Genomic DNA, 26,282 nt, shown 5'->3' with positions numbered 1-26,282 from the left:
GACAGATAGAAGCACAATAGATTCCTGCTGACAGACGTGAGGGCAGTGTGTGTGTGTGTGTGTGTGTGCTTGCTCTTTCACTGCGCACACAACACATAATTTTATTTCAAACCTTAACTCAACACTATGACATAAGGAGAAACAGCTAACCTTGAATAATGAGGTTTTAGAAAGAGATTTTTGATTTAAGAAGTACTTCCCCCCAAGAGATGCTATTATAGACACACTGCAATCTGTCTGTCATTTGCAATGAGCTATGCTATCTTATCAAATATCTTCATACTTATTGGAGTAACTAAGCCAGATACAGTAGGTCACCTTGGATGAGAGTGACAAAGACTTGGGGATCTGTGAAGCAGTAGAGGAGCGGTCCATCAGTTTTTGTTCTAGACTGACATATCTAGTAGTGATCCTCTATCAGATTACCATCAAATTTTGTTGGGAAGACATTAATTTTCTGAATAATCTGTAATAAATACTCTTAGTATCATACCATCTCTGCCAATAATATAGATGTTAAATGTGTAAGAAAATATGTAAACCCCACTCAAATTTCTATTCATCTTTTCAAACACTCATAGCATGCAAACGGTTTGCATCCAGCATTCACAGCAGGTGTGCAAGTGATTGTGTGCCTAATTCTTTGCAGACTTCCAAATCAGCAATCTGCTTGCAATGTTCATCAAAGATTTTAATTACTGACACCAGTCAGATAGATCAACTTGCAAAATATGAAGTTGAGTCAGTGTTGTTTACTTTTGCCTCGTTTCTGTATCAAGTCTCTATTTCACATTCCATGCAAACATGTACTTCTGAGTCACGCTGGGTGGAGGACAGTGTTCATCATCAGTGTGCTTTTGCTTTTGTGTTGTAGAGAAATTGAAACCGGGCATGAGAATGTGTGTAGTCAGCTTTAAAAAGGTAGGTACAGTGTCCTCTGATACCATCCTTGATTTAGTTGTACTGTTCAGTATGGGGCCAAGTTTCACCTTTGGCCTTGTATCATTTTTTCCACTCCTCCACATCTAAACATCGACTGCATCTTTCAGCACTCACTTCCTTGTGATCCATGCAATTTCTCCCCTATTATTTTGAATCAGTCCCTTGTTCCTGGTTTGACCGCATCATTTTTACTCTGTCTACTGTCTCCTGAATGAGGTCGACCACCAGACTCCCACTCCCTCTCTGTTCTCTTCCAGCGCAGCGGCGTGCTCCAGCAGCCAAACCACAAGCCTCAATTACCCAGCATTCCTTGGAGAAAGAGGCCTCATGTAGCAGACTATGAAATTAACATTCATGACAAACCTCTCAAGCCACAAAAATATTTCATGAGATCAACAATTGCCAAATTTCGCCATTGAGAAAAATATCACTTCTATTGTATTTTATTCTTACTTTTCTTGCAGGTTTCTGTTATATGTGCATGACATAAAACATAAGTTTACAAAATGTCTTTTTTTTCTTTTTACAAATAGACCCAGGCGGTAATAATGCATAGACAGGGATTTTAATGTATGTTTCACTTACAAATCTGTTCCAAGCACAAGTCACTGGCTTTCACACTGAGCAGTAGTCACTTTGCAACAACCCATGACGCATTGCATCTGTTTACACAGTAAGTACTGTAGCCCCCCGAAACAAAGCATTCATAAAAAGGCAACATATTCATGATACAAACACTCATTTGTACAAATCTTACCGCACACTGGTCATTCTCTACAAGCAGTTCATGAAAAAGATCAAAGAACCACAACCAAAGGAGATAACCTTCACACACAAAAACCCATGAATGACATGATCATTTTGAATGCAAAAGCTGTGGTGATTAATGACCAGTTTGAAAGCAGAAATAATTCATTGAAACACCCTGTAGTTAAGCACCACTGAGGGCAAGACTGTGCTTCAAATATCTCCCCTGTTATTTTCCTACCACGTTGGTTGAGCGGTGAGGTAATGGGATACTACATGGTTATGTATTTCATCATCGCTTGTTTCATTGCACTGGAATGTAAAAATCTTCGGGTTCCTGCTCCCAAAACGCCAGTCTTTTTTTTTTTGGTTAGTTTTAGTTTGTTCAATCCTCACACATAGTGCTCTCTAAAAAGCAGACACTGTAAAACAAATTCTTTTCTAATAAACTCTCTTAAAATGTATCTTTCTCTTTTGTCTACAAATAACTTTTGCTTTTTGAATTTGTGGGTACCACTTAAGTTGAGCACTTCAGTGCATCAGTCGGAAAAGTACAGGTGCTAAATCAGACTACAGGAGATTAACTGTGATAATGTCAGTCTGCCAACATTAATGAGAGGGTGAACGATGACTGCTTCCATGCGTCAGACTTCCTGTGCCTGTTTGGGTGTTCCTCTGTCAAAGTAATTCATAAAATACGAAAACAATTTACACTGAAAACCCCTGAAAAATAATTACTCTTTTAACTACGCTTTACAGTTTGGAGTCACCAGGTACATTACTGTCCAAATACACTACCACACCTACCCAATAGAAATGCAGAATAAAGCTCAGAAATACTTTTTCAAGCAGCACATTGAACTAGCTCTAACCTGTCAAAAAGATGCTTTTTAATTACTCATCAGCGTGGAAAAAACTTTGAAGCTTTTAAACCAGTTTTCTCTCCTTAACCATCATTCGTTCATTCATCATCAACTGTAACATTATCACAAGTAATGTACACACTATTCATTGTTAATCATGGGATTCACACATGTCAAACCACATCATGCAAACATCACGTCAGTACCAAAAGTTGATGCTTTTGCAGCAGAGAGAGTATGAATGTCTTAAACAGAAACTGATTGTTTCAGGGATTGAGTGATCAGAGGGTGGATGAAGCTCATGTCAATGGAAGATCTCAGCGTCACTTTTACTGCAATTTCAAAAACAATTGACATTACAGGATTCTTTAAAATAACCGACACTGCTATGTGTTAGAGAGCTGAATGAATGACAAATAAAATTTAAAAAAAAGAGAAACAGTAAAAATGACGAGTGAGTCAATCTGATGCATATTTACATTCTCTAATCTAGATTTTTCTGAACAGGCTGCATGTGCCTGTTAAAGAATGTAAGAAGAAAAAGATGAAGTTACGATTACAGTGCATGGTGACAGATGCATATCAAATTTAGTTTTTTTGCATCCACACAACCTACTTAGTCCCACTGAGTCTCGAGGAAGGCTGAGCACACTGATCAGTGCTTCTTCTGAATTGTCGTTTGATGTATTTTATTAGTTTTTGTTTGATATTGTAATATTAAACCAGTCTAAATGAAAAAAATACACATCTTGACAACTATGACAGTATGTTTGCAGGTCTCCCCTCTGAGATTACAGTACCTAACTTTGAGACAAAAAGCATAAAACTGCGTTTTAAAGCTGTAAATGTGGTTACAGAAAGAGTCAATGGAGTGCTGCATGAACTGCGCAGAAAGAGACAAAATGTTTCAGAAGCTCCCCCTGAAAATAAACCCATCATACTGTACATCCTAAAGGCACCTTAGACAAAGATATATTCCTGTGCTCGAGTGGTTAAAGAGGTTTGGGGTTGAAAAAAGGAGAAGGGGGAAGCCTTTTCCTTTTAAAAAAAGCTTTACCACTGCATGGAAACACTATCACCACATAAAAGGCTACATAGTAGATAGATGGAGTTTTCATTGCATAAACTATTGAGTCACTGATTGTCTAAAAGCACAACTTAAAGACAGAGAGTGCAGATCTGTGTTCACTTTGCAGCATAAAAGTTAAATTAGAAGATTTCAACTTCAGTTAAAATACTGCAAAATATTAAAATTCTCTATGCCTTTCTGCCTTGACAGACTTTCTACACGACACTCCATCGTTTGCAAGGTGATGCTGCATCACTGCAACAGGGTATATTTTAAAGATAAACAAAACATGCATGGGGAACTTCTCTCCTGATCATGCAGATATTGTTTCTGGATTTACACTCCGAAGTCTAACAGTAGGAGGTTAAAAAGACAACACAAAAATATATAAAACGATAACAAATGAAACAAACAAAGACACAGGCTGAGTCAAAAATCATGAATAAAAACAGTGTCCAACAAGCTCTGTCCTGCTCCGGCTAAAAAACAATCCCCCTGACACGCTGGAGGGTTATCTTCCCCTCCTTCCTTTGTATCCTCTCACCATTTCACTTTATTCCCAAACTACCAGTCTGTAAAATAGATCAACTCTGGTGCATCATCATCATCATCATCATCATAATCATCAAGTCTCCCCCCTCCTCCTTTTCTTGCCATTTTATTTCTTCCTTCTCAGGCTGGACAGGCTTGCTCCCCCTGCAGGCGAGAGGTTGGAATGACGCTGTATTCCTAACCAGATAAGGGGGGAGATGGTGCCTCTGGTTCCACCGAGGGGGTTAAAATTGGAAAGTCACTGGGATCAATTAGACAGGTAAGTGGAGCAGGTGCAGGGATCACACCCTGCTGGTAGGGTGGCAACGGTAGCTGCAGTTGGACAGAGAGTCCGCCCCACCGTCGACGTTCTGGGAGCACCCTCCCTCACAACAAGCCTCTGAGAGACAAAGAAGACAGACTGTTAGTGGTGCAGCTTTTTCTTATAAAGCTTCCACCAATAGGCCTATCAGTAGTTTCAGGCAAGTTGTAAAAACTGCCTGTATTTCTGTTCCTTATTTACAGTCCTCATAGTGTGTGTGTGAGGTAAACTAATTAATCTAGAAGGAATCTAATAACACTTCAAACTAAACCACCAAACTGGTACCTGCGTGCTGCGGGTGATCCTCTGGCATCAACAGTTGATTTCGGCATGGGCTGGGCAGGGTTGGGTTTGGTCCCTCGTGGCTGGTGCCCAGCTGAAGACGCCTCATGTGGCGAACCACGGCTGTGGCGTTGAATGCTTGCTGCAGAGGGAAAAGCCACAGATGTAATATAAAACAAAGGACAGTAGAATCTCATTCATTGGAAAGTTTGACCAACAAGCTGACCGACTGGATCTTGGACAGAAGCCTGAAGCAGTGGTTCCCCACAGTTGTTTTGCTTGTGATTCTTTAATATGAAGAAACCTCATCGCCTGGCCTCATCAACTGGCCTGAAGATTTGTGGCAATCCCTAACAGTCAAAACAACTTGCAGTGGGTTGTACTTGGAACTTTAGTAGCAAAGGAGTGATTCCTGCAGTTGAGACCAAGATCTGACTTTTATTGTAGCTAAACTGTATTCTCTCCATGTATACTAAAAGGGAAATACACCATATAGCATCTATTGTGCATATAAGAAAATCAAAGTGCGTTCTAGATAAATTGGAAGCCTTACCTTCCACTTGCTTTTTGCAAAATTCTTCTTGATCTGTGCACTGACAGACTCATGGATGTTTTTTTCCAGGGCAGTATCCCCAGCAATCCTGACAGACAGAGGAGTAAGGAAACATAAAAGTGACAATCTGGATTTCATAAGCACCACGGGTTATACAACATTCCCAACCTGTAGAACAGTTACATCACTAAAGTTGGAGTATCAAGGATGAGCTCATGTGTTTGTGACTGCATTACGACAGAGCAGGATATGACTAGTACCAGGGGTGCTGCAGGGCCTGGTCACAGGTGTAACGTATGTTGTGGTCTTTCTCCATCAGATGGACTATGAAGTCTTTAGCTATAATTAAAAAAAACAAAAAAAAGAGAAAAGTTTGTTAACTTAAGGTTTATTTATGATTGTACAACATCAGTTTAAAACTGAGCCCAAGGCATCCCGGTAGATCAGTGGTTAAGGTGTATACTGTATAACTGCAAAGATTTTATTTGTAGAAAAATATGCACTGTACCTGAATCAGAGATATCATCCCAGTAAGGAGAATCAAACTCATATTCTGCCTTCAGGATCTGTTCAAACAGTTTGGCATCATTCTCATCATAGAAAGGAGGGTAACCACACAACCTGAGACACAGAGGAGAGGACAGATGTCATGCTTCCTCACAGAGCATCAGAGGAAGTTGATAAAACTACTACTGTTAAAGTATTGTTTCAGTGCGGGCTGGATCAATACATGTTTACTCACAGAATATATGATATGACACCAATAGACCAGCAGTCCACTGCTTTACTATAGGGTTTCTGAGCCAGCACTTCAGGGGCTGAAAGGAAATAAAGGTCATTCAGTTCTTTATATAAGACAGGGCGATCATGCTAACTGTAAAAAACAAAGTTGTTGATTTTACATTCATTACAATGCCAGCTGGATTAAATGATTAAACCACAGTTTATGGTTAACTAGTGGTCAGAGCCTTTCTGATGATGCACTGGAGGCAAAAGAAACTATGATTGTTAATTTAGTGTGTGACTCTGCAAGCAAGAGGAGATGGTTGGTGCATTTTCTTCTGTGTTGCTTTGTGGATTTCTGTGCTAATAAAGCATATCAGAGGGTTCCCTTTCATGTAAACATTCTTGATTATAATTCCTGATTTCCTCATTTAGGACAGTATCAGACTTATTTACCGACATATCCAGGTGTTCCACAGGCTGTCGACATCACGCTGCCAGAGCCCTCGATTTTAGACAACCCAAAGTCACTGATCATGATCTTGGAGTCTTCATCCATGCTGTAGTAGAGCAGATTCTCTGGCTGTGATGAGGTGGGACAAGACCAAAACCAGGGATGCAAATAAAATATTATTATAGAAAAGAATGAAAAGTATCTCCTGAATACACAGATTGAAACACACCTCTACCACCACAACTATATGATTACTATTCCCCATATAAGGATTATATGCTTTTACAGAAGGGAATTTAAAGACAACACTTAAGTCAAATTGTGTTTACTTTCAGCAGGAGTACACTATAATTGAATGTTTAGAAAGGAATCAGTACAGAAACCCAGTGTTACAGTTTTTTCAGCATTTATGGTTGAAGTTAAAAAAAACAAACATTTGAAGGCTAACTTCAGTCATATCCCTGAACCCCAAACTGACCTTCAGGTCACGGTGCACGATGCCCATGTCGTGGAGGTATTTGACAGCATCAAGAATCTGCCGAATTAGCTTACTGGCGTCTTTCTCTGTGTAGAAGCCTTTCTCTATGATACGGTCAAACAGTTCCCCACCAGACACCCTGGATGAAGAGGGAGAAATTCATTCATTAAAGTGAAGTGAGGCTTTGTCAGAAAGAAATACAGAGAATGGAAATAACTACAAAATCATACTAGACAGAAATGTATAATCTGAGAGAGAGATTTATTTGTGCTAAGTGAACTTGAAGAAGCTACAGGAGAAACGCATTGTTCGCTCCTAATAAAGTCACAGTAAAGTCATTTCAGTGTGCGGTGGTTAATTTTGATTTTCACATGTGTTCCTGCGACTGACTAGCACCTGACTGAAAATACTGGCTGTGCATAGGGAGTTCTGTCCTCTGAGATTTATTTATTTGTTCAAAGTTATGCTATAGTACTGTAATAATGACATGTGCTGCAGGTTTGTCTCTAACAAAAAAAAAAAAGCATAAAGGTAGAAAATATTTCAACCTCATCTGTGGTGTAAATGAAACAGACAGTAAACCACATACAATGTGATGTCTGTGGATATGAGACTCAGACGCCACTAGATGGAGACATCACTCTGCCTACAGAGCATCTGCTGACAGTATGGGTGTTGGTTTGAGTCTCAAGAATTAACATTTTTTTAACAGAGAAACAAAAACAAAGGAAAGTCACTAGTATGGCAGACCAATATTGAGTATTCAGATGTTTTTACAAACTGAGACGGCCACTGTTTGTAAAGGACAAGTTGGACAACAATGTCCCCTGTGTCACCATGCCCACATACTTTCAGTTCCCTCATAATACAGTTTTAGTCCCTTATAGGTTTTTACACCTCCTTGCAACATTTTTGACGTTGCCAGACCAGGTTAAAATAACTCTGTTACTGTGGTGAAAGTACTGCAAGGGCACACAAAAACTGTTGTGAAGGAACACAAATTTATTGCCCATATTTTAAAAAGGAATTTCTCACCACACTCTCCCTCTCTGCCGCTGATTAGCCAGTGACTGTGATTAATGCGTAAATGATTTATATTTTCTGGAGCTTCTCAGCTAATAGAGCTCTTGATTCTGATCTGTCTTTTCTCTCTCTCTCTCTCTCTGACATTTCAGTAGCTGAGGTGGGTGGGAGGCTGACAGGCTGCAGGTGTAAGGGCGTACTCCCCACTGGTGTTCATGAGTAGGCATAGTACACGCACATGCAAGTGTGTTACGCAGTGCAATTAATGGCATGTGACATGCAGTGTGTGGGAGACGGCGCAAATAGGGAGGTTCAAACACACATTGCACAAAGACGGATCACACAAACCCAAACATATGTGAATACTCACAGTTGCATGACAAGGTAGAGGTGTGATTTACTCTCAAATATATCTTCCAGAGATACAATGTTGGTGTGTTTAATCCTGTGAGGAAGAAGAGAAGATGAGAAAGAGGGCAAGAAATTAAGTTTTCTGATACAGAATTTTTTATTTAGGCCTGAATACTTGCGAGTTTTGTCTACAGATACTGAAAATAATCCCTCTAGGTGTCTTGAAAATACAGATAATTTCGTGATTGGGTCGGTAGTGAACCTGGCCGCCGCACAGGTTCGTCCAACAGTCACATGTACTTCTTACTGGCTGTAGACGAGGCTGCGCTGTGTGCTGGAACGCAGCTCCCTAATTGGCTGAACTCTGTGTTCTGATGCCCCTTGAGACCCATGGGTGCAGTGACAAGGGTGAGAAGATGACTCACCAGATCTAGATTGGTACTGTACCTCTCAGCCTGACCAGTGTGTACTGTAAGTTACCATACCTACCAAACCTTTGTCTCGCACACATGCTAACATTAATCCTGTGTTTTTTAGTGAAGTGTGTATAACAAACTGGGTGAAGGGTCACATAATATTAAAATTCAAAAATTCAACTATCTTTTACTTACTTAAACGTGCATAACATGCACATGACTAACATGTCTTATTGTACAGGGAAACAATAACTTTAGGATATGTGGGAGCATAACGTCTAGATGGAAAACAGTTTATATCAATCTGCTTCTTTAAAAAAGCCTTAGTTACTGTGATAATGACAGTAGTAAAAACAATGTTTGTATTTCTTAATGAAATCCCTAGAATAGTGACAGTAATGGTGTCTTGACCCTCAAACCTCACTACTTTTTTGGTACCTACTGAAAAGTACCGTGTATAGAAAACTGTCAAGTACAGAATGCACGTAAATGTGCCCTCTTATAAAAATATCGCTCCATAGTGCTACTAGTAATCAAAAACTCCACAGGGTACTTTTGACTCCAATGCTTTTTTCTTTCCGCCTGATAATACACTTATACTTGTGTGTAACCTTCTTATGTAGTTCAACTCAGTGCTTGGTTTATGTGTGTATGTTTGTCAGTGACTGAGTTGACTTGGAGGACAATGACAACATAAAGCCATGCGAGGTAACTGTGTATGCGTCAGCCTAAACTCATACCGGATTACAGCAATGAGTCTTATCCAGATTGTAACAATGCATGGACACCTTCATTCATCTGCTTAGCTCAGTGCAGAAGGATCTATGGACCCAGTGAAGGATGAATGATGGATTAAACCTGCCGAGCGAGCAGACACATGTGAACACGTGTGAGCTCAAGCGTGCACATCCACTCTCTATTAGAGAAGGTCAAACACATGCAGTAAACATACTGCGTTGAACTTGAATTTCTGTGCAGGTTTATGTGGATGAGATGTGACACTGGTGCGGTTGAAGCCGGTGATGGTGATTGGCAGAGAGCTGAAAGGTCTACTGAAGGCTGGTGAGTCATCTGCTGACCCCTGTCAGCACCCGTGGATTTCACAGGGCATCACAACACGGGAGTTAGTAAATTAGACAGCAGAGCAGAGGTCTTCAGCCAGTAACAACTACATTTGGCATCTGACTGAAATGGGCAGATGTACTGATTCTTAAATCCATTTTCTGTTGAATTTCTCAAATAATTACAGAGCTAATAGATTTATTTAAGGAACCTTTTGGATTAGCACCTCATCTAAATCTCTGCATTCGTAACAGCTGTTGAAACACACCCTTAGACCCTCTGGCATTACACCTGATCTTTTAATTTTTTCACATTTGCTATTTTTCTCCTTTCTTTTGTCTCAAATGTTTTTTTTCAAGGCAACTGAGGAGGACTTCCATGAGAGAATGAATGCTTCTTACAATATCTTCAGGATGTTTAAGTTCCTGTGATGGGAGAAGTGTTTTCTTAAGTGTCTTGCGGTTTCTGTGGAGTCTTTTTTCACGCGAAACTCCATCTCTTACAGAGATAATAATGCCTTTCTCAGGTCAGAAGGAATTCATCCATTTAAGTGAAGAGGATCACGTTTGTCCAGCAGAAATCTACAACAGTTTCCTTGATTAGAAACTGGTTTACATGATGAGTTAGAATTCAGTTTAGTGTAGAAAGCTTTAATATGATTACACAGGTGCATGAAAATGCACAGTTGAAGAGACAACTCAAGTCCCCTGTTTGACATCAGACAGACTGTATAATCACATGACTCGCTGTACGCCTCATCTAACACATGGATGTTTTAACAAAGGGGTTTTGGTCACTGAAAAGGCACATTTGGTGTTTTCAGGCGAAAAACGTAATGAGCAATGGGCGGAAACACATGCTTATTTTGAGTCCAAATTTAACTGAGATGAATCCGATTAACAAACTCAGATATGTTTTACTTATGCTATACAGCCATGTTAATAAGTCTTTGCAGATTTTCAACAGAGCCTCTGCAGCAACTTCACACCAACTCTTCTGATTGGCATCGCTGCAAATGACTTAACAGAGTGTGATTAGTCACTGTATTTGCACAACTGTGTGCAAATAAATGTTTAAGTAAATGTTTTGTCTAGATAAAATGAGAAGGGGATGATCAGCCAGCTAACCAGTGTGATGAAATCACATGGTTATATTAGCGGTGCATTAAACCTTAAACTACCATTATACTGGGCTGCCGTCTTACATCATGTAATTAAAATAGATAAAAGAGTTGACTGAGTGTATCCCAGGAGGATCATCTGGCTCTACATCTGCCCCCACATTAGCTAGGTCATTACACAGTCAAGTGATAGTAGATATAAAGAATAAATCAAAACAGTGTTACTAGTGCTGGCTAGAAACATTAAATAAACGCCAGTGATTTACAGTGAGAGACACAACAAGGGTCATTAAAGTAAAGACAGGATGACTAGTTTGGCTGTAGTCCCTAAAGAAGGCAAAGGTTGAGCGGGTCGTATAAATGTGTGGCCATCCTTCCAGTCTGAGAATTTTTATTAGAAGATAACATTTTTATAGTGTCTCCAGTAATGTTTTTCTTTATAAAAGATGAAATTTTTATTATTATACTGATTGTTAGTCACATCTGGCTTTTCTATTCAAGTTGTGATTGCACCTTTAACTAATAAATAATATAAAGGGAAATATATTTTCCATCTGATGAATTCATGTCCTTGCAAAGCAAGAGAATGAGCAGACATTAAGATATTACATCTATTTTTGTTAAATATTACACCTATTTAAAGCAGCATTCATTGATTTTTTGGGTCATTGTTAATATGTTGAAAACACAACATTGACATACATGTATTAACACTTCATAATGAGATTTGAGCAAACTTGTTAGCAAACAGTTGCCTATTTACACATCCAGCATACATGGAAGAACATTATCATTCACTCTACTTTCACCTTTGATTTGCTTTAAGGAAATGTGTATTTTACCTTTAATATACTCAGCTTCACACACAGACTGTGTCCCCACTCTGCATACCGAGGGGGAGTTGAGAATGACGTGTTAAAATGAGTAATGAAACCTTTGTGTGAGTCTACACAAACTTCAGAGAGAGTGAGCGCGTCGTGATTTTTACCTCCAGTTTACTCCATTTGTCAAGATTTTAACTGCTAACTAACCCCCGCCACTCTCATTCCACCATCCTCACCTCAGGATGGATCATAGCTGTATATTGGCTAGAGTTGTGTGTCTCCTGTAACCCAGGCAACAAGAGCTCTAAAAATAACTTGGGACCCAATGTAGATCAGCTATGTTCACCATGGCCTGTAATTCCCACATCTAAAGAGAAGTACGTTTGAACCACTAACAATTACATGGAGTGTTATTGTCACTTGGCTTTGTCTTATCATACTAAAATAGTACTGCACAGGTAGAAGGGAAACATGTGCATTAGCTGGTTGAGGAGGAATCATGTGCAGTAGTTTTTGTAGGTATGATCACAGAACAGCTTGTACAACACCATGAGAAAGGGTCTGTTCACCCAAATTACAAAAAACATATATATTTTCTCACCCCAGACCATTGTAGTTGAATTATATTTTGTTTATGGTGCTCAAAGCATTGAAAAACAAAACTTTTCATAAAATTCAGAAGGTTAATCCACAGAGCATGCGGTCATTCAAATGATTTCTTCAGTAGAAATTAGTTCAATGAGAAGTGGTCACAATGAGTTCTGTGGTATTTCCAGAGTAACCTGGACATTGTTTCCTGAAATACAAGCTGCTGTGGAATTGTCTAAAAGCATCTTTTCAATACACTGAGCACCACAGATGAAATTACATTCCCACTGCACTGGGGTTGAGTCATAAACTGCAGAAGCGGATATCTCAAATCATGGGCATTGTTGTTTTTTTTTCTTTCCTTTTTGTAATTTGGATAAACTCATCCTTTGACTTCCACTGTTGGGAAAGTCCATTTCTTTTCTGTTAGAATATGAGGAACAAAATATATGAATATATATATATATATATATATATATATATACACACACACACACACACACACACACACACACACACATATACATATATATATATATATATATATATATATATATATATATATATATATATATATATATATATATATATATATATATATATATATAATATATATAATATAAGATCTAATATCGCTAACTTCTCAAATCAGTCAAGACCACTTACTTGTGCAGGACTGCTATCTCATTCTCAATGCTGTTTTCCTTGCCCTCTAATGCCTTCTTGGGGATACACTTGATGGCCACCAATTTCTGGGTCCTCTTCTCCTCTGCCAGGACCACCTCAGAGAAAGCTCCTCTGAAACACAAACACACAGGTCAGTCTGTCAGACCTCAGTCCATTTATCATCGGGTGTTTAGGCAGAGCTCTTCACATGTATGCATGTGCAGAGTGGAGATATAAAACTCCTGGTTTGATGTTACATCGGCTAAACTGTTGAGATAAGTTGGTCACTAACTGTACATGTAAGTACTGGTAGAAATTCTATCCTGTTGATGCCAGATTGTTTTTATTTTAACTTCAGCCTCCTCCTTAAGTTGTTGTTGTTGTAAGTTTTGGAGAGTCTACAAATAGGTGGGATGATTTGGAACTGCCAGTATCAAATGTTGAGGTTCATCTTGGTGACAAAATTACATCTACTTCCTTCATGCCCAAAACTGCTTTAAGCTTAAAATCTTGCCCATGTCAATCAATCAGATGGCCACAGTCACTAAACACTGTTATGTTATAGTAACACGTCTCTTTCTGTCTCGAATTTTCTTTCAACATGGTTGATGTGAAAGTTCACAGCAAAACTGCCAAAACTTGTGGATAAGATAATTGATATGTTTGATAGATTTTCACAATTTTCACTAAATTACTTAAACATTTGGCTCTGTGTGAGTGTTTGCACCAGTGCAAACTTTCTGCATGCTCACTTTCCACAATTCCTCCACTACACAGGGTAGTTCAGTAGTTAACATTAAAATGTGTGTATGTGGATGATACAGTTAAAATAAAAAGCTCAACATAGGTTCAGACATATAAAACCCATTCACACAACAGAACAGATAATTCCATGCATTAATCAAGCATATCTATGGATTAGTAGTACCTTTATCACTTCATCCATGCTTCATACAGTATATTTAACATGTGACATTGTATGTTATGTGTATATAGATAACACTATACAACAGTTTTGTGCAGGGTTGTGGCACGCTGAGGTGCACACAGTCATTATATCTGCCATGTTGCTTTCTTTCTATCTCAGCTAAAATCAGCTGAACAATGACAAAGAAACAAACTCAAACTAGCAAAAGAATTTTAGCATTTTCCCATGACCCGGAGTAAAGAGCAGAGGCAGGCATTTCTAATGATCTATGGTGTTTTGGCCGAGGTCCAGGGATTTTTGACTGAGACCCAAAGCTGTGCAATAACAATATGGAATCCTGACCCACATTTAAAGGTCTGAGCCCGATATTACACTGGCACAGTTAGTAGTACGACAGTAATGAGACATGGGGCAGCAGGAGAAGGAACCTTTTAAGGGTAATACTGACTTAGTAAAGTGTGAGTATACTGTGAAAGAAACTGAGTTGTTGAAGGCCTGCGTAACTTGTAGGGTATAAAAATATCCCAGGTCCACTACAACAGCCTGCTACAGTGGTCTCATATTTACTACATGTATGAAAGTCCCTGGAGGATTAGACAACATAGGTTTTATGTTGCATAATCCTAATAACAACTAATAAACCTAAATATCATGCTCTGACTAAACTAAGGGATTCAACTGTAGTCTTTACCACAAAGTGATGTAATTTTGATTCATATGAATAGTTATCATATCGTAAACTTGGCAATATTTCAAATGTTACTAGTTCAATAAACAAAAAGGAAGAGGTACTACACACTTGGTTCGTTTACTTTTATTATTCTTTTGGTAAGACACCTTCTTGAGGGATACAGGGCAAACAGAGAATAAAAGTTAAGTGTACAGACATTCCAGTAATTAGACCCAATGCAAAACATCTGTGAATCCTGCAAACAAGACCGTACAACTCAAGATTTGCAAGAAAAATGTCTTCCCTGGAAAGTACCAGGAAGGTAGTAGGAGGCAGGCACTCTTTGTCTCTACTTTAAATCACAAAACAAGATAGGAACGTAATGCAATGACATGACCTGGTTTGATTTTTCATGGTGCACTTCATCTGAAAAAAGCAACATTTCTGGATAAAAATGGTTGCATTTTTACAGGGAATTTTGCACATCAGATCTTACTCATACTTCCACTGATATTTTGCTACCAGGCAGTCACCCACTCTTCATCAGTTCATGGCGAACAAATGCAATGTTTGTTTTGGAACAGACTATTATCTAATCAGCATACTAACAGCGCTGCCAATAAATTCCACCTTAAAACATGTGCTACTAAGATTGAAGGAAAGTTTAAAGCTGTCTAACATCTCTCTGCACAAATGTACTGATATTACATCAATACCCGCTGGTGCACTTTTGCAAACTGCAAAATGTAACAACACTCCCCGACATTACAGTAAGTTTCTAAAACAAGTGTATGTGTGGATGGGGGGGGGGGGGGGGGGGGGGGGATACATGTCAGCTGTCAGTTTGTGCCCTACCGTATCTCTTCGTCCACAGATAGGCATGATGTGTGGGCAGAGAGGAACCATAACCATTCAGTTGCTAGGTTTGCAGATACATTATCAGCTTTACAAAAAAGGAAGTACTGCATCGTTCCATGTCAGTATCACCAGAAGAAGAAACTGCATGACCTGCAGACTACAACTTCTCTATGAAAAATACCCTCTTCTGTGTAAAAAAAAAAAAAACTTTTTAATTTTGACACTTGTATTTTGAAATTTTGTGACAAAGCAAAACCTCCCCTCAGTCCAAAGCCTGAAACACTGAATGGAAGAATTTAAGAGTTTTATTATATTATTTTATTCATTTTTTATTTATAAAAATATAAATAATAATCAAATATAATATAAAAATATTATTTATTATTATTACTCCAATATGTGATGCTGAATACTGGAACATTTTCATGTTTTGATGCATGTTGACTGCTTAAACCCAAATGATATTTGTTCTACAGCTGTGTTATTCACTTCTGAACTGGAAAATGTTCTCTTCTCCTCGAGCAGAACCTCTGGGTGTTTTAACAGCAAAATAAGTGTGTATTTTCTGAGAGTACACAATGCATACTGACATAGTGTTCCTAGTTTATTTACAGACTCAGTTTGACTTGTTTAGTTGTTGTAAGAGTTGCCCATGTTCACAATTAATTATTGGACCACTGACCACTACCAGTACAGCAAACCCCAAACCAAATGTAAAATGATTTTAAAGAAACATTGGACAACAAACACATTTGGCAGCAAACTGAGATAGCTTCGGTCAATATTCAGTACTTGTTTGTCTCATCAAAATCACTTACTACAGTAGTGACAACCTCTATTACCTTTTTACTTAATTACTTACTTTAAGTAATTAAGTCTCTCACTTCATCCTGTCTGTGAAATACAACACTAATAAAAAGCTGTCAAAAACTTACTTCCAATTGCTATAAGACAGCAAACATCTTGCCTTGTTTGTTTCTGATTCATGACAATCCTATAATTAATTTTTGACAAGCATGGTACCATCTGAGCTTCCTGCTGACTGACTTTTCTGCCATGTACTTTCTGACACATTGTATACTTTTGTATTTATTTTTCAGGAGCAACATTTATTAACCTTAAAAATATACAAAAGAAACACCAACATACTGAATATGTCTCACAAATGTCCCATGGCCCTGACTTTTTTCCCTCAGGTTCCATAACTTACTTTACTCTGTGTGACCTACATATGGCTTCTCTGGTGTTATTAACCTCAAAGCTAACAGAACACTGAAGCCGTTCTGTGATCAAAGTAACAATTATCCTGGGAGTGAGGCGCTGTGGTCACATCCCAACAAGAGAGTAAAACTGCCAAACAAAGGCCATTAGCTTTGGCAGAAATCCAGCTGTGTGAAGCGCTGCAAATTCCTGTGCAGCATCTGGAGGATTTAGTTGACATTCTCCATGCACCCACGACAGATCGAGGGGCTCTGGGGAAGTGTCAACCAGTGGTTTGCACAAACATTAGGAAACTCTGAGAACACTAATGCGTCTTTGAGTATGGATATTTCCTCTGTCTCTCTACATTATTTTGCAATCCCCTGCCTGAGGTGTTGATTCAGCTTAAAATGTGAATGTTGTCTTTTAATAACAGGTTAAAAGGAGTGTAATGTGATAACAGGGGTTAAGCCTCAGGCACATCATTACTTGCAATTTAAATGAAAAAAAAACAATCCTAGTTTAGAATATTGTTTATCAGAAGCAGAAACCTTTCACCCCTGACTTCCTGTCAGCAATGGCACTGGACCCTGTTTTCATGCAGTTCCAGAAGATACTTACTCCTTTCTGAATGCCAGTTAACTATAGGTCAACATTTTCATTGTGCTGAGCATAACCATCCATATATATGAATGCTGCATATTTTTTTTGCCCATGCTTTTGTTGATTCTGGGTATAATAATATGTTATTAATATGTAATAAAATGTTATTGACAAAAGTCCGCTTAGTCCTACTGCCAATGACATTCATTTACAATAACAACTCACTGTTGTATTATGCAAGTTATAAGTTCTGAGATTACTAATACTAATGAAGATGATGGAGATGAAAGTTAGAAGAGAATAATGCTCAATTGTCATGCTGAGTTTCACACAATGACATTGTTCAAATGTTTATGTGAGGAAACAGTGCTGATGAACAACAAGCTCCTGTACTTAAGCCTTGTCTATGCAGCGTGGGCCTTTCCACACCCTACACTGTAAGCAATGAAAGTAAAGCAAAATATTTTATCACTAACAACTAATGATGTTGCCTTAAATTCTGAAGGGTTTCACCCAAATAAAGGGTTACAACAACTATGGTACAAAAAGTGAGGAAAAAGCTCAACTGGAGTGCAGAGGATATAAAGGTTGAAATTCCTGAGAGGCCGGCTGCCTGTACCTGGCAGCAAAAAAGATCACATTATTAAGAATCAGTCAGCACAAAAATGCAAAAAAAAAAAAAGTCACATTTTTTATCCTGCTGCTGACACAGTGCAGGTTCAGAAAATATGTAGAGCATAATTGTGATGAATATTTGATGCAGGTGCAGAGAAGTGCAGTATTGAGTTTGCTGAAAGCTTAATCCCACCAAGGGTTTCAGCTGGATTATAAGGTAAACAACTGTGTTTACTGAGCTGTTCCTGTTCCTAACAGGACATTCTTATCACCATCATGGGACCTGTGTCCAGGAAGAGGACACACACACACACATACACACACACACACACACACACACACAGCACCACTGCAAAGCTATTAGCTATTAAACCCCCAGTAAAGACATGCTTACTGACACTATCCAAACAGTTGGGCGTGTTCTCAGAAATGCACTGTGCAAATACTTTAGACAAGAGTTTAAATATAGACAGACAGCAACACAATTTGAATGTGTGGAGCCTCATACTGTGTAAATATTTGCACGCTAATGAAACAACATATTTCCAAGTAATTGACATTTTAGTATTGTGCACAAATTTGGTGTCCAAACACTTTGCATCCCGCTCAAATATGGGACAAGGCGCGGCCTTTTTACTTTCACTGCTCAAAAGCAAAGTTCAAACATATCTCTTTATAACATCACTATTTTGTCTTTGTCTCTGGGTAAGCTGCTAGCTTAAAATACACACTTGGGGTTGCTTAGTTTCTGTCGCTGGAAGCAACCTTTTCATGTGTGTGTCCCACTATGCCTCACTCGGTGCATCAAAGGAATTTAAAACCAAGGATTTCACATGCCATCACGCATGCATTTGTGCTCAATCTCATACAACAAACACACAGGCACAAAACATAAAGGCAAACATGTACCAGTGGATCAATAGATGCCATCGTTACACACACACAGACACTGCAAAACCAGCTGAGCTCTTATGAGTTTCCAAAATAATGATGATCCATAAAGCGTATTATACGTAATAATGACAACAAGCACCATAAACATATTAGTGACTATTACTGTCACACTTTTACATGCAATTATCACAAAATAAACACACTTTTGCATTGCCTGCCTTTTTGCAGAGCCATACAAGCTCAAATCTCTATACTGGTGATGGTAATAATTCACTTTCAGTCCCTTCAGTTCCTTCTCCTTATTTTGAAAACATGCCTGCCTTTTCTTACCATCTGCTGTGTTCCATAGGTGCCAATTCAGACATGTACACATGCTGTGTTGAAGTAAGCTCAAATGAAAAATACACATTTAAATATTAACTCTGATTTAAAGAAAACAAACACGGAAGCGCTCCTCGTACGGTGTGGTGTGTTATGAGAATTCAGACATTCTTTGACTATCTGCCATGTTTTTTCTTCCTATAAGTCCCACGTTTTTTCTCAAACTCCAACCAATGGTGCCATCTGTCCTGCTGAGAAGTTGGTCAAGAAGGTATGTAAACAGTTGACAAAATGGTAACTGTGGAAAGGTCAGAGAGACATAGGGAAGGACCATCTGGTCCAATCAGAGCTGAAAGATACCCAACTGTGATACTGGCCCTGGAACATACAAAGACCATCTTTGCTCTGTAGGCCCTCCAAACATGACTGCACAACCAAACTAGAATCTCACTACTTATCTGACTCTCTGACCTCTCTCACTCAATGTGTAAACAGCTCAGTGGAAGGGCGCGCTATATGATTTAGATATAATACATAGCGATTTCTTTTCATTTATTTGGAAAAATATAGCTTGTGGGCCAAAAGTCTTCTGTAGAAATCAAGTCATTTAAGGATTTGAGTTCAGTAAGAGATAAAAAAAGACAATATCTCAGCTTTAATTTAATTATAAAACTATGTGATGATGAGTGTCTGAATACAGTCACATATCTGTAGTAATAAACATTATGTACCAAACTGAAAATGTTTCAGGAGGAATATATGTGCCACTACTGTACAAACCAAATATTGCAGCTGTAATAAAACAGAGATTCATGTAGTTTATTACTGATATCATCATGCTGTGTTTACTCTCATCTTAATAATACCTTAATGTGAATGTTGCTATAGTGCTGGTATGTTATTAACCTGCCAGTAACTGTGGCTCAGTGCACTCCACTTTATGGATCAACGAGAGGAAACTGTTTGATCATATCAAGAACAACCATGTAGAGAATACAGAGATGCACTGGCTCTTATATCTAAAGACAAATTATACCCCTGGTATTCTTTTGTACTGCTGATCAGTTCCAGTAAGGAGTACAGTGACGATGGCAAGGCAGACAGTGACACTGGATTTCCAACATGCCTCCCACTCATCCCCAACTAACTTCACAAACATTTCTGTCCATCTGTAAATCTGAAAGTGGGAATGACTAACAATTTACATTTGGACGTCTGGTGTGAAAAAATGATCTCATGAATCATCAACAAAAACACTGTTTCACATTCTATACAGCACTCTCGCACTGAACTGGATATTTGTAGCCCTGTTAAATGTAAACAAGTGTAAATCTTTAGATTTATATTCAAATGTTGAGCAATGTTTTGACTATGTTAATGGCCAGTGTGTGACAGACATTGTGAATGTGTGACGCGATCTCATGTCTATACACAAACAGTGTCCTGGTTACTCAGGATAGATAACAAACTGAGAACAGGTTTAGTAGGGACTATTTCTTCATTCTTCATTTGACATTTACTGTTTGGTTTAGTCTAACAGCTTTCAATTATCCTGTTTCCAGCAGCAGCAGCAGGCAGCAGTTTTCAGCAATAAATTAACTGTACACGACCTGCTGAAAACAAAAGACAGAAAAAGTTAGCTAGACCCAGATATTTTGCTCAGGAGTTGGTCGAGACTAAAATGGAGCTAAGATTGAATATTGAACTTAGAGTGACCAGAAATACATGATATACTCATGGATATATGCTTTGTAGGCAGTTTTGTGCTAAAATCTAATGGTCTAAACTCAATACACCTTCAGGTATTCTATTTCTTTTGTAAGAGAAAAACTGATCCAACTTTCCTCTGTTTCAAGTCCACTTACTGAAAGGAATTGTTTTGAAATAGACAGATAAAAAACAATATCACTAACCAAATCATATAGTGGATTGTAATTACGCTGCAAAGCAAAGAGCATGCTTCCCTAAGGATCTCTCAGACCAGAGATAAAAAGCACATGGAGAATCTTTTCAGGCCCGTTTGCTGATATGTAGACAGCTTGTCATGTGGGGAATATGGGTAATAAGGGATAATAATGATGGAGAAAGACTGTGGGAAGATGTTACAAGCCTGCATGTGTACTTAAAATTGTTAGGAGGGGGGTATATTGCTGTGAGCAGATGGACGTGTGTAAGTGGGCCAGACAGTGGGCATATATGGGTGTTTATGCGTGTGTTGTGTGTATGTGTGTGAGTGTGTGTACGTGTGTGTGTGTGTGCGTGCGTGTATTCCAGGAACTGCAGGCTATGCCATGCTGAGCTGTGCTGTGCTGAGACGCAGGCTTCTGTGCGAATTAGGTCAGGGCAGGGCTGAAGGGCTGAGGGTGCCATAAGCAGGGATGGATTTTCAGGATTGGGTTGGAGAGAGGGAAATGGTTTCCAAGTTTTCCTTTTTCAAAAGAATGGTTAAATTCTCATTGCTACGCTGCTGAACCTGAAGCTTCATAAGTTAGTCTAAAAGTGACCCGCAGGGTATCTGCACAAAAGATATCAGAGCACTGACTTAAAAAGACACAGAGAGAAGAGATGAGAGGACAGATGAAGATAGTAGCGTGCCACAAGCCTTATTCATAACTCCTGTATGGCTTTATCAGTGGCTGAGACAGAATTACAAAGGCTGACAGAGTAACATGTTGTCCTGTACTTTGAGGTCCATTACAGGAGCCAGGCACTGTGTGTGCCTCCTCTACTTTAAAGAAGCAAGGTCTTAGTTCTACTCATCCGACAGCTTAGTCACAACAAAACTGCATGACAAAAAAAAAAGCTAGAAAAAAACAAAGCAAGGAAAGGAAAAGAAAGAATTCACTCTTAAATAGAAAGGCCATGTGTGTCTTGTACAAAAAACTCACAATCAGAGGAAGACAATGACAAAATGGTACCAAGATATCACAGGAAAACAATGTGGGTTGGGACACATGAGGAAGGGATATGATATAGTAGTAAATGATGGAGAGAGGGGGGAGTGAGTTAGGACAGAGACAGAAAAAGAGAAGCATGGAGGGAGAGAGACAGAGATGAAAAATAGATGAAGTGGGACAGCTCTCACGCTGGGAGACTCATCTGCTCCACAAAGGTGGCCGTTTCCTTTTGTCTGAACTACTTTGTTAATCAGCATTTTGAATTAATTTGATTCTGACTCACCATACAAACACTGAATAATGAAAAAGCAACAAAAATAGTACCCAAAAAAGTCCCTCAAAGCCAGTTTCCAGGCTCCTCCCTGTGTCAACACCTCAACTAAATTTCAGAACTGCACGCTGACATTAAAGAGTACTAACAGAGGGAGGCTTCTCACAGGCTGCTTTGCCTCTGCTGACTATCTGATAATCAGGATGATAGACATCACCGAAACCAGGCAAATTAAGTTTAACGACAGGGATTCAGATGCATTATCTAAAGTAATAGTGCATGATTTATAATAGTAAAGACAAAAAGCATGATTTTGGCCATTATAAGCTATTTCTAATTGTAAAACAAGTACTCTCCTACAGTAAGTATTGGTTTCTGTTCTGTGCTGTTCTCTATTCTTATTTTGTTTATTTAATTGTACTTTGTTTTCATGTATTACATTCTATTTATCTGTAATGTGTAACGTGTACTGAGAGAGGAGTATGTACGCATAAAAAACAGCTCGCACACTGCAGAGTTCCAATGTCCACTAAGAATTTATTGCACCAAGGTGACGTTTGGAGTACTACTGCCCTTCTTGGAGTCTGCTTGAAACGTCACCTCGGTGCAATAAATTCTAAGCGAACCCTTGAGCCCTGCAGTGTGCGAGCTGTTTCTTTGTTTTACGACTAAAGTGTGCAGAACTCATGTGATTTTACATTTTACATAAACTTACTTACTACTTACTTCTGTTTAAATGTCACAATAACTATTTTTAAAGGAATATGGTTCATATACTATATAACTCATAGCACGTTCCTAAAAACTGACTATAAGTGTGCAGATTTCCCCTTTTTCATATTCACAAAACCCCATTCACTTCAGTGTGTCACTCAGAAACTTACAGAGACAATCTCCATTTGCATCCACTTTATTACTTTTGTCCTTTAAATATCTAAGTTACATTAGGCGACTCACTGCAAATGCTATTGCATCTTGCCCCTAAGTTTCTTAGTGTAGCATCTATCATCTGGCTGTTTGTGTAGTAGTTTACAGTAGTTTATGAATCCCCAGCACACAAGCTTCTCAGACATAAATATCTCTCTGCATCAAGGAACTGTTTTGTTTGTTAAATAGCTCCAACATATACACAGAAGTCTGAGAGGAGAATAAAATATGGCAATAAAATGCAGAATGCAGCTTATAATTAGACTCCACTGACATTTCACCACTTTTCACTTCTGTAGCATTACAATATAGATAGAGTATATAACCGGGAGCTGTGTCCAGTATGTTTGATTAAATTTCACAACACTGGGAGATTTGTCATAATGTAATTCAAGAGCATTTGACACTAATTCTGGGTCAAAACCTCACCTCTTCTCACCCAACCTAAAGTCTCTCACAAATGCATCTGCGAGCTCGAGTGCACACGCAAACACATGCACACACAGACACACACACACACAAACCCAAATGAGTGTTGAGCTATTGAACCTTTCCACTCAGAAGCAGAGAGCCCTCAGATAGAGTGCTAAATCAGTGTCAAAACCTGTGTAATGTAGCCGAGAGGCACGAGTGTGAGGGAACAAGTGGAGCAAAAGGTTCCTCTTTTGACTACCAGATTGTGTCCCAGACCTGACTACAGTTTCTACATCACACACATAACAACAACAAAAAGAAAGAAAAAAAATATGCATGAAAGGTTTTAATGAGACATATTCAGTCGATTGAATCAAAACTAACAGGTGAGAGGGGTCCTTGCTTTGGAAAAAGAGAATATGTATAATGAATGGGTCCTATGTATTCATTCAGAGAGATGGAGAGAGAGATGGGAACGCTGGAGGTAAAGGTCATCAAGCAGAAAACACAGGGAAAGGAGAGAGAAATACTGACCTTTACTATAAACTTTGAACAGTCAATTAAAACCATATGAGCTCATGAACATACACAAGTGTACAAGGAAAACACAAAGTTATAACCAGAACAAATGTTGTTGTTATGAACCCTCTCCCGCTTTCTGTCTCTCCCTCCCTCACCCACACATACACACACTACTCTCCCCAAATCAATCCTGGCAAAAAGCTGATCACACGATCAGCAAGTGCAGGGGCTACTGGGTCAACCTTTGACATGAGTGACAGAAAGAGCGGGGACCGATCCATCAGTGCTAACGATTTTAGATGATTACCCCATGCTCCCCTACTCTTACCCTCCACTTCCTCCCATGCCCTGTCCCTTGTTGCTCCACCCCATCTCTGTGTATTCTGGGCTGAAAATGCCAAGAATTTCCCCTCGCCAGAGAAGGCCGAGCTCACTGCTCTCGGCATGTGAACATGCGCAGCCATTTAAATGTCAGAAAAGGCAACAAGGCCCATTTGTGCGGGTGGTTATCAGCAGAGAAACCTCAAAACCGGCAGCTGAGTGTGGGAACGATGAAAAAAAAAGAAAAAAGGAAAAGAAAGAAAAACACAGAGCTGTTTCTGGACAAAAAAGTAAAAACATCGACATCTGAACAACACAAATGAGAAACCGACTGGCAATGCAGTGAGGACAGGGTCATTCAAACGATGTAATGTTACAGGAATAGCTAGTTTGCAAATGAGCAGAAGACAAGGATATCATTTTGACTCATAGGGAAACACCTCCAAACTGATACCGTATGCTAATTTATTATAATTTACTATCAACAGCTTATTTCAATTATAAACTTTATCACACTATATTAAACACCACATCAATGAAGGATATACAGATTTAGAATATATTACTTCCTGCTGTCTACATCTGTCACACGGGAAATAAAAGTAGAATTGGTTCACTGGTAATAGGACAGAAGGCTAAGAATAGTTCCTGCTGTCTTATAACAGAGTTACAGCATTTATACAGAAAATATCAATATCAATTTTCCACATATGAATCTATAACCAGCCCGGTTTGAATGATGACATACTGAACAACATACACTGCAGAGCGCAGGCCGGGTTAGTCAATATTTGAAATAGAGCCAAGAGAAGTGCTTTCTTTCTTACTTCTTACTTACCTAAGTTCTTACTTTCCAAGCACGAAGATCTGGATGGGTGTGTTTGTGTGTGTGTGTAGAAAGTACAATCATGGTATAAAAAGGGTTTTAATGTTACCAGCAAATAGCCTTTATGAGGAGATTGTTATTAACTGTACTGCACATTACTTACAGCTTACACTATGACCATAACCCAGAAGAGGATCAGTGGTTTGGTCTTATGCTAAATTGTGTTTCCTGATCCCTCTATGGTGAAAGCTTTTATCTTAGGTGAAAATCAAAAGGGTGGCAGGACACACTGGGGCACCGGTTCCACAGCAAACACAGCGTGAAACCAGGAAACAGTCAGAGAGCAGGTGACAGGGATGGGGAGCCTAAATGGAGCTGGATTCCTGACAGCAGGGCTGTGGTTTTGGGTTGGGTTGTACAGAGACAGACACAAACAGAAGACAGAGAGGAATAGATTAACATAAGTAACAGCAATGAGAGGAGAAGGAAGGCGAGAGAGGATTTGAGTTGATTGCAGTGAAAGTGCTGTTGCCTGTGTGTGCATTAGTAATCCCCATCTGTTTTGATTACAAAAACATGTGGCTGCAGCTGGGGACTCACAGCACAAACCCGTACATGCCACTGGAAGACAGCGCCTATATCTCTGATAGTTGTGCCACAAAAAACAAACATTTGGAAAAAATAATCAAATGTAAGAACTTATTTGTTTGTGAGAAACAAGTTGTATGTTAACAAGCGTCATATTTGATAATGTTTTGATGAAATCTAATTTAGACGCCCAAAATTTTGTACTTTGTTTACAGAGGCTACTGACTGATGAGTCATAGTAACATTTGGCTAAGCTGACTCTTTTCTATTAATGGTCACTGATCTGCCACAAAGAATAGAATAAAAAAACAACTTGTGCAACAATAAACAATGAATCGATCCTTTTGTGTGTGTTCAGGGCAGGTAGATTGCTGGGCTTTTCTGTTTGAGACATGATAAAATGAGGTGATTTG

The 26,282-nt window shown here is 38.9% G+C and overlaps 1 protein-coding gene across 3 annotated transcripts in view; it reads right to left on the bottom strand.

Annotated features, from left to right (window-relative positions):
• Positions 1 to 1,381: 1,381 nt before the first annotated feature.
• The window catches only part of camk1b (calcium/calmodulin-dependent protein kinase Ib), a 35,679-nt gene continuing 10,778 nt past the window's right edge, over positions 1,382 to 26,282 (bottom strand). Inside the window, exons 2-11 of one of the 3 annotated variants that reach the window (XM_042407128.1) lie at positions 13,015 to 13,146; positions 8,358 to 8,432; positions 6,965 to 7,103; positions 6,489 to 6,615; positions 6,052 to 6,127; positions 5,818 to 5,930; positions 5,570 to 5,648; positions 5,310 to 5,397; positions 4,760 to 4,898; positions 1,382 to 4,552 (exon numbers count right to left, since the gene is read on the bottom strand). In XM_042407128.1, the coding sequence (XP_042263062.1) occupies positions 4,455 to 4,552; positions 4,760 to 4,898; positions 5,310 to 5,397; positions 5,570 to 5,648; positions 5,818 to 5,930; positions 6,052 to 6,127; positions 6,489 to 6,615; positions 6,965 to 7,103; positions 8,358 to 8,432; positions 13,015 to 13,146 (1,066 nt within the window). In that variant the 3' untranslated portion in view covers positions 1,382 to 4,454. Of the gene's footprint in view, positions 4,553 to 4,759; positions 4,899 to 4,982; positions 5,107 to 5,309; positions 5,398 to 5,569; positions 5,649 to 5,817; positions 5,931 to 6,051; positions 6,128 to 6,488; positions 6,616 to 6,964; positions 7,104 to 8,357; positions 8,433 to 13,014; positions 13,147 to 26,282 lie in introns of those variants that run through there. The other 2 variants (XM_042407127.1, XR_006095547.1) reach the window with 2 other exon arrangements.

Source organism: Thunnus maccoyii, chromosome 3 (genome assembly GCF_910596095.1).
Source record: "Thunnus maccoyii chromosome 3, fThuMac1.1, whole genome shotgun sequence".
Taxonomy (NCBI): domain Eukaryota; kingdom Metazoa; phylum Chordata; class Actinopteri; order Scombriformes; family Scombridae; genus Thunnus; species Thunnus maccoyii.
The sequence above is the reverse complement of the archived record's forward strand: the minus strand, read 5'-3'. Positions and strand labels throughout refer to the sequence as shown.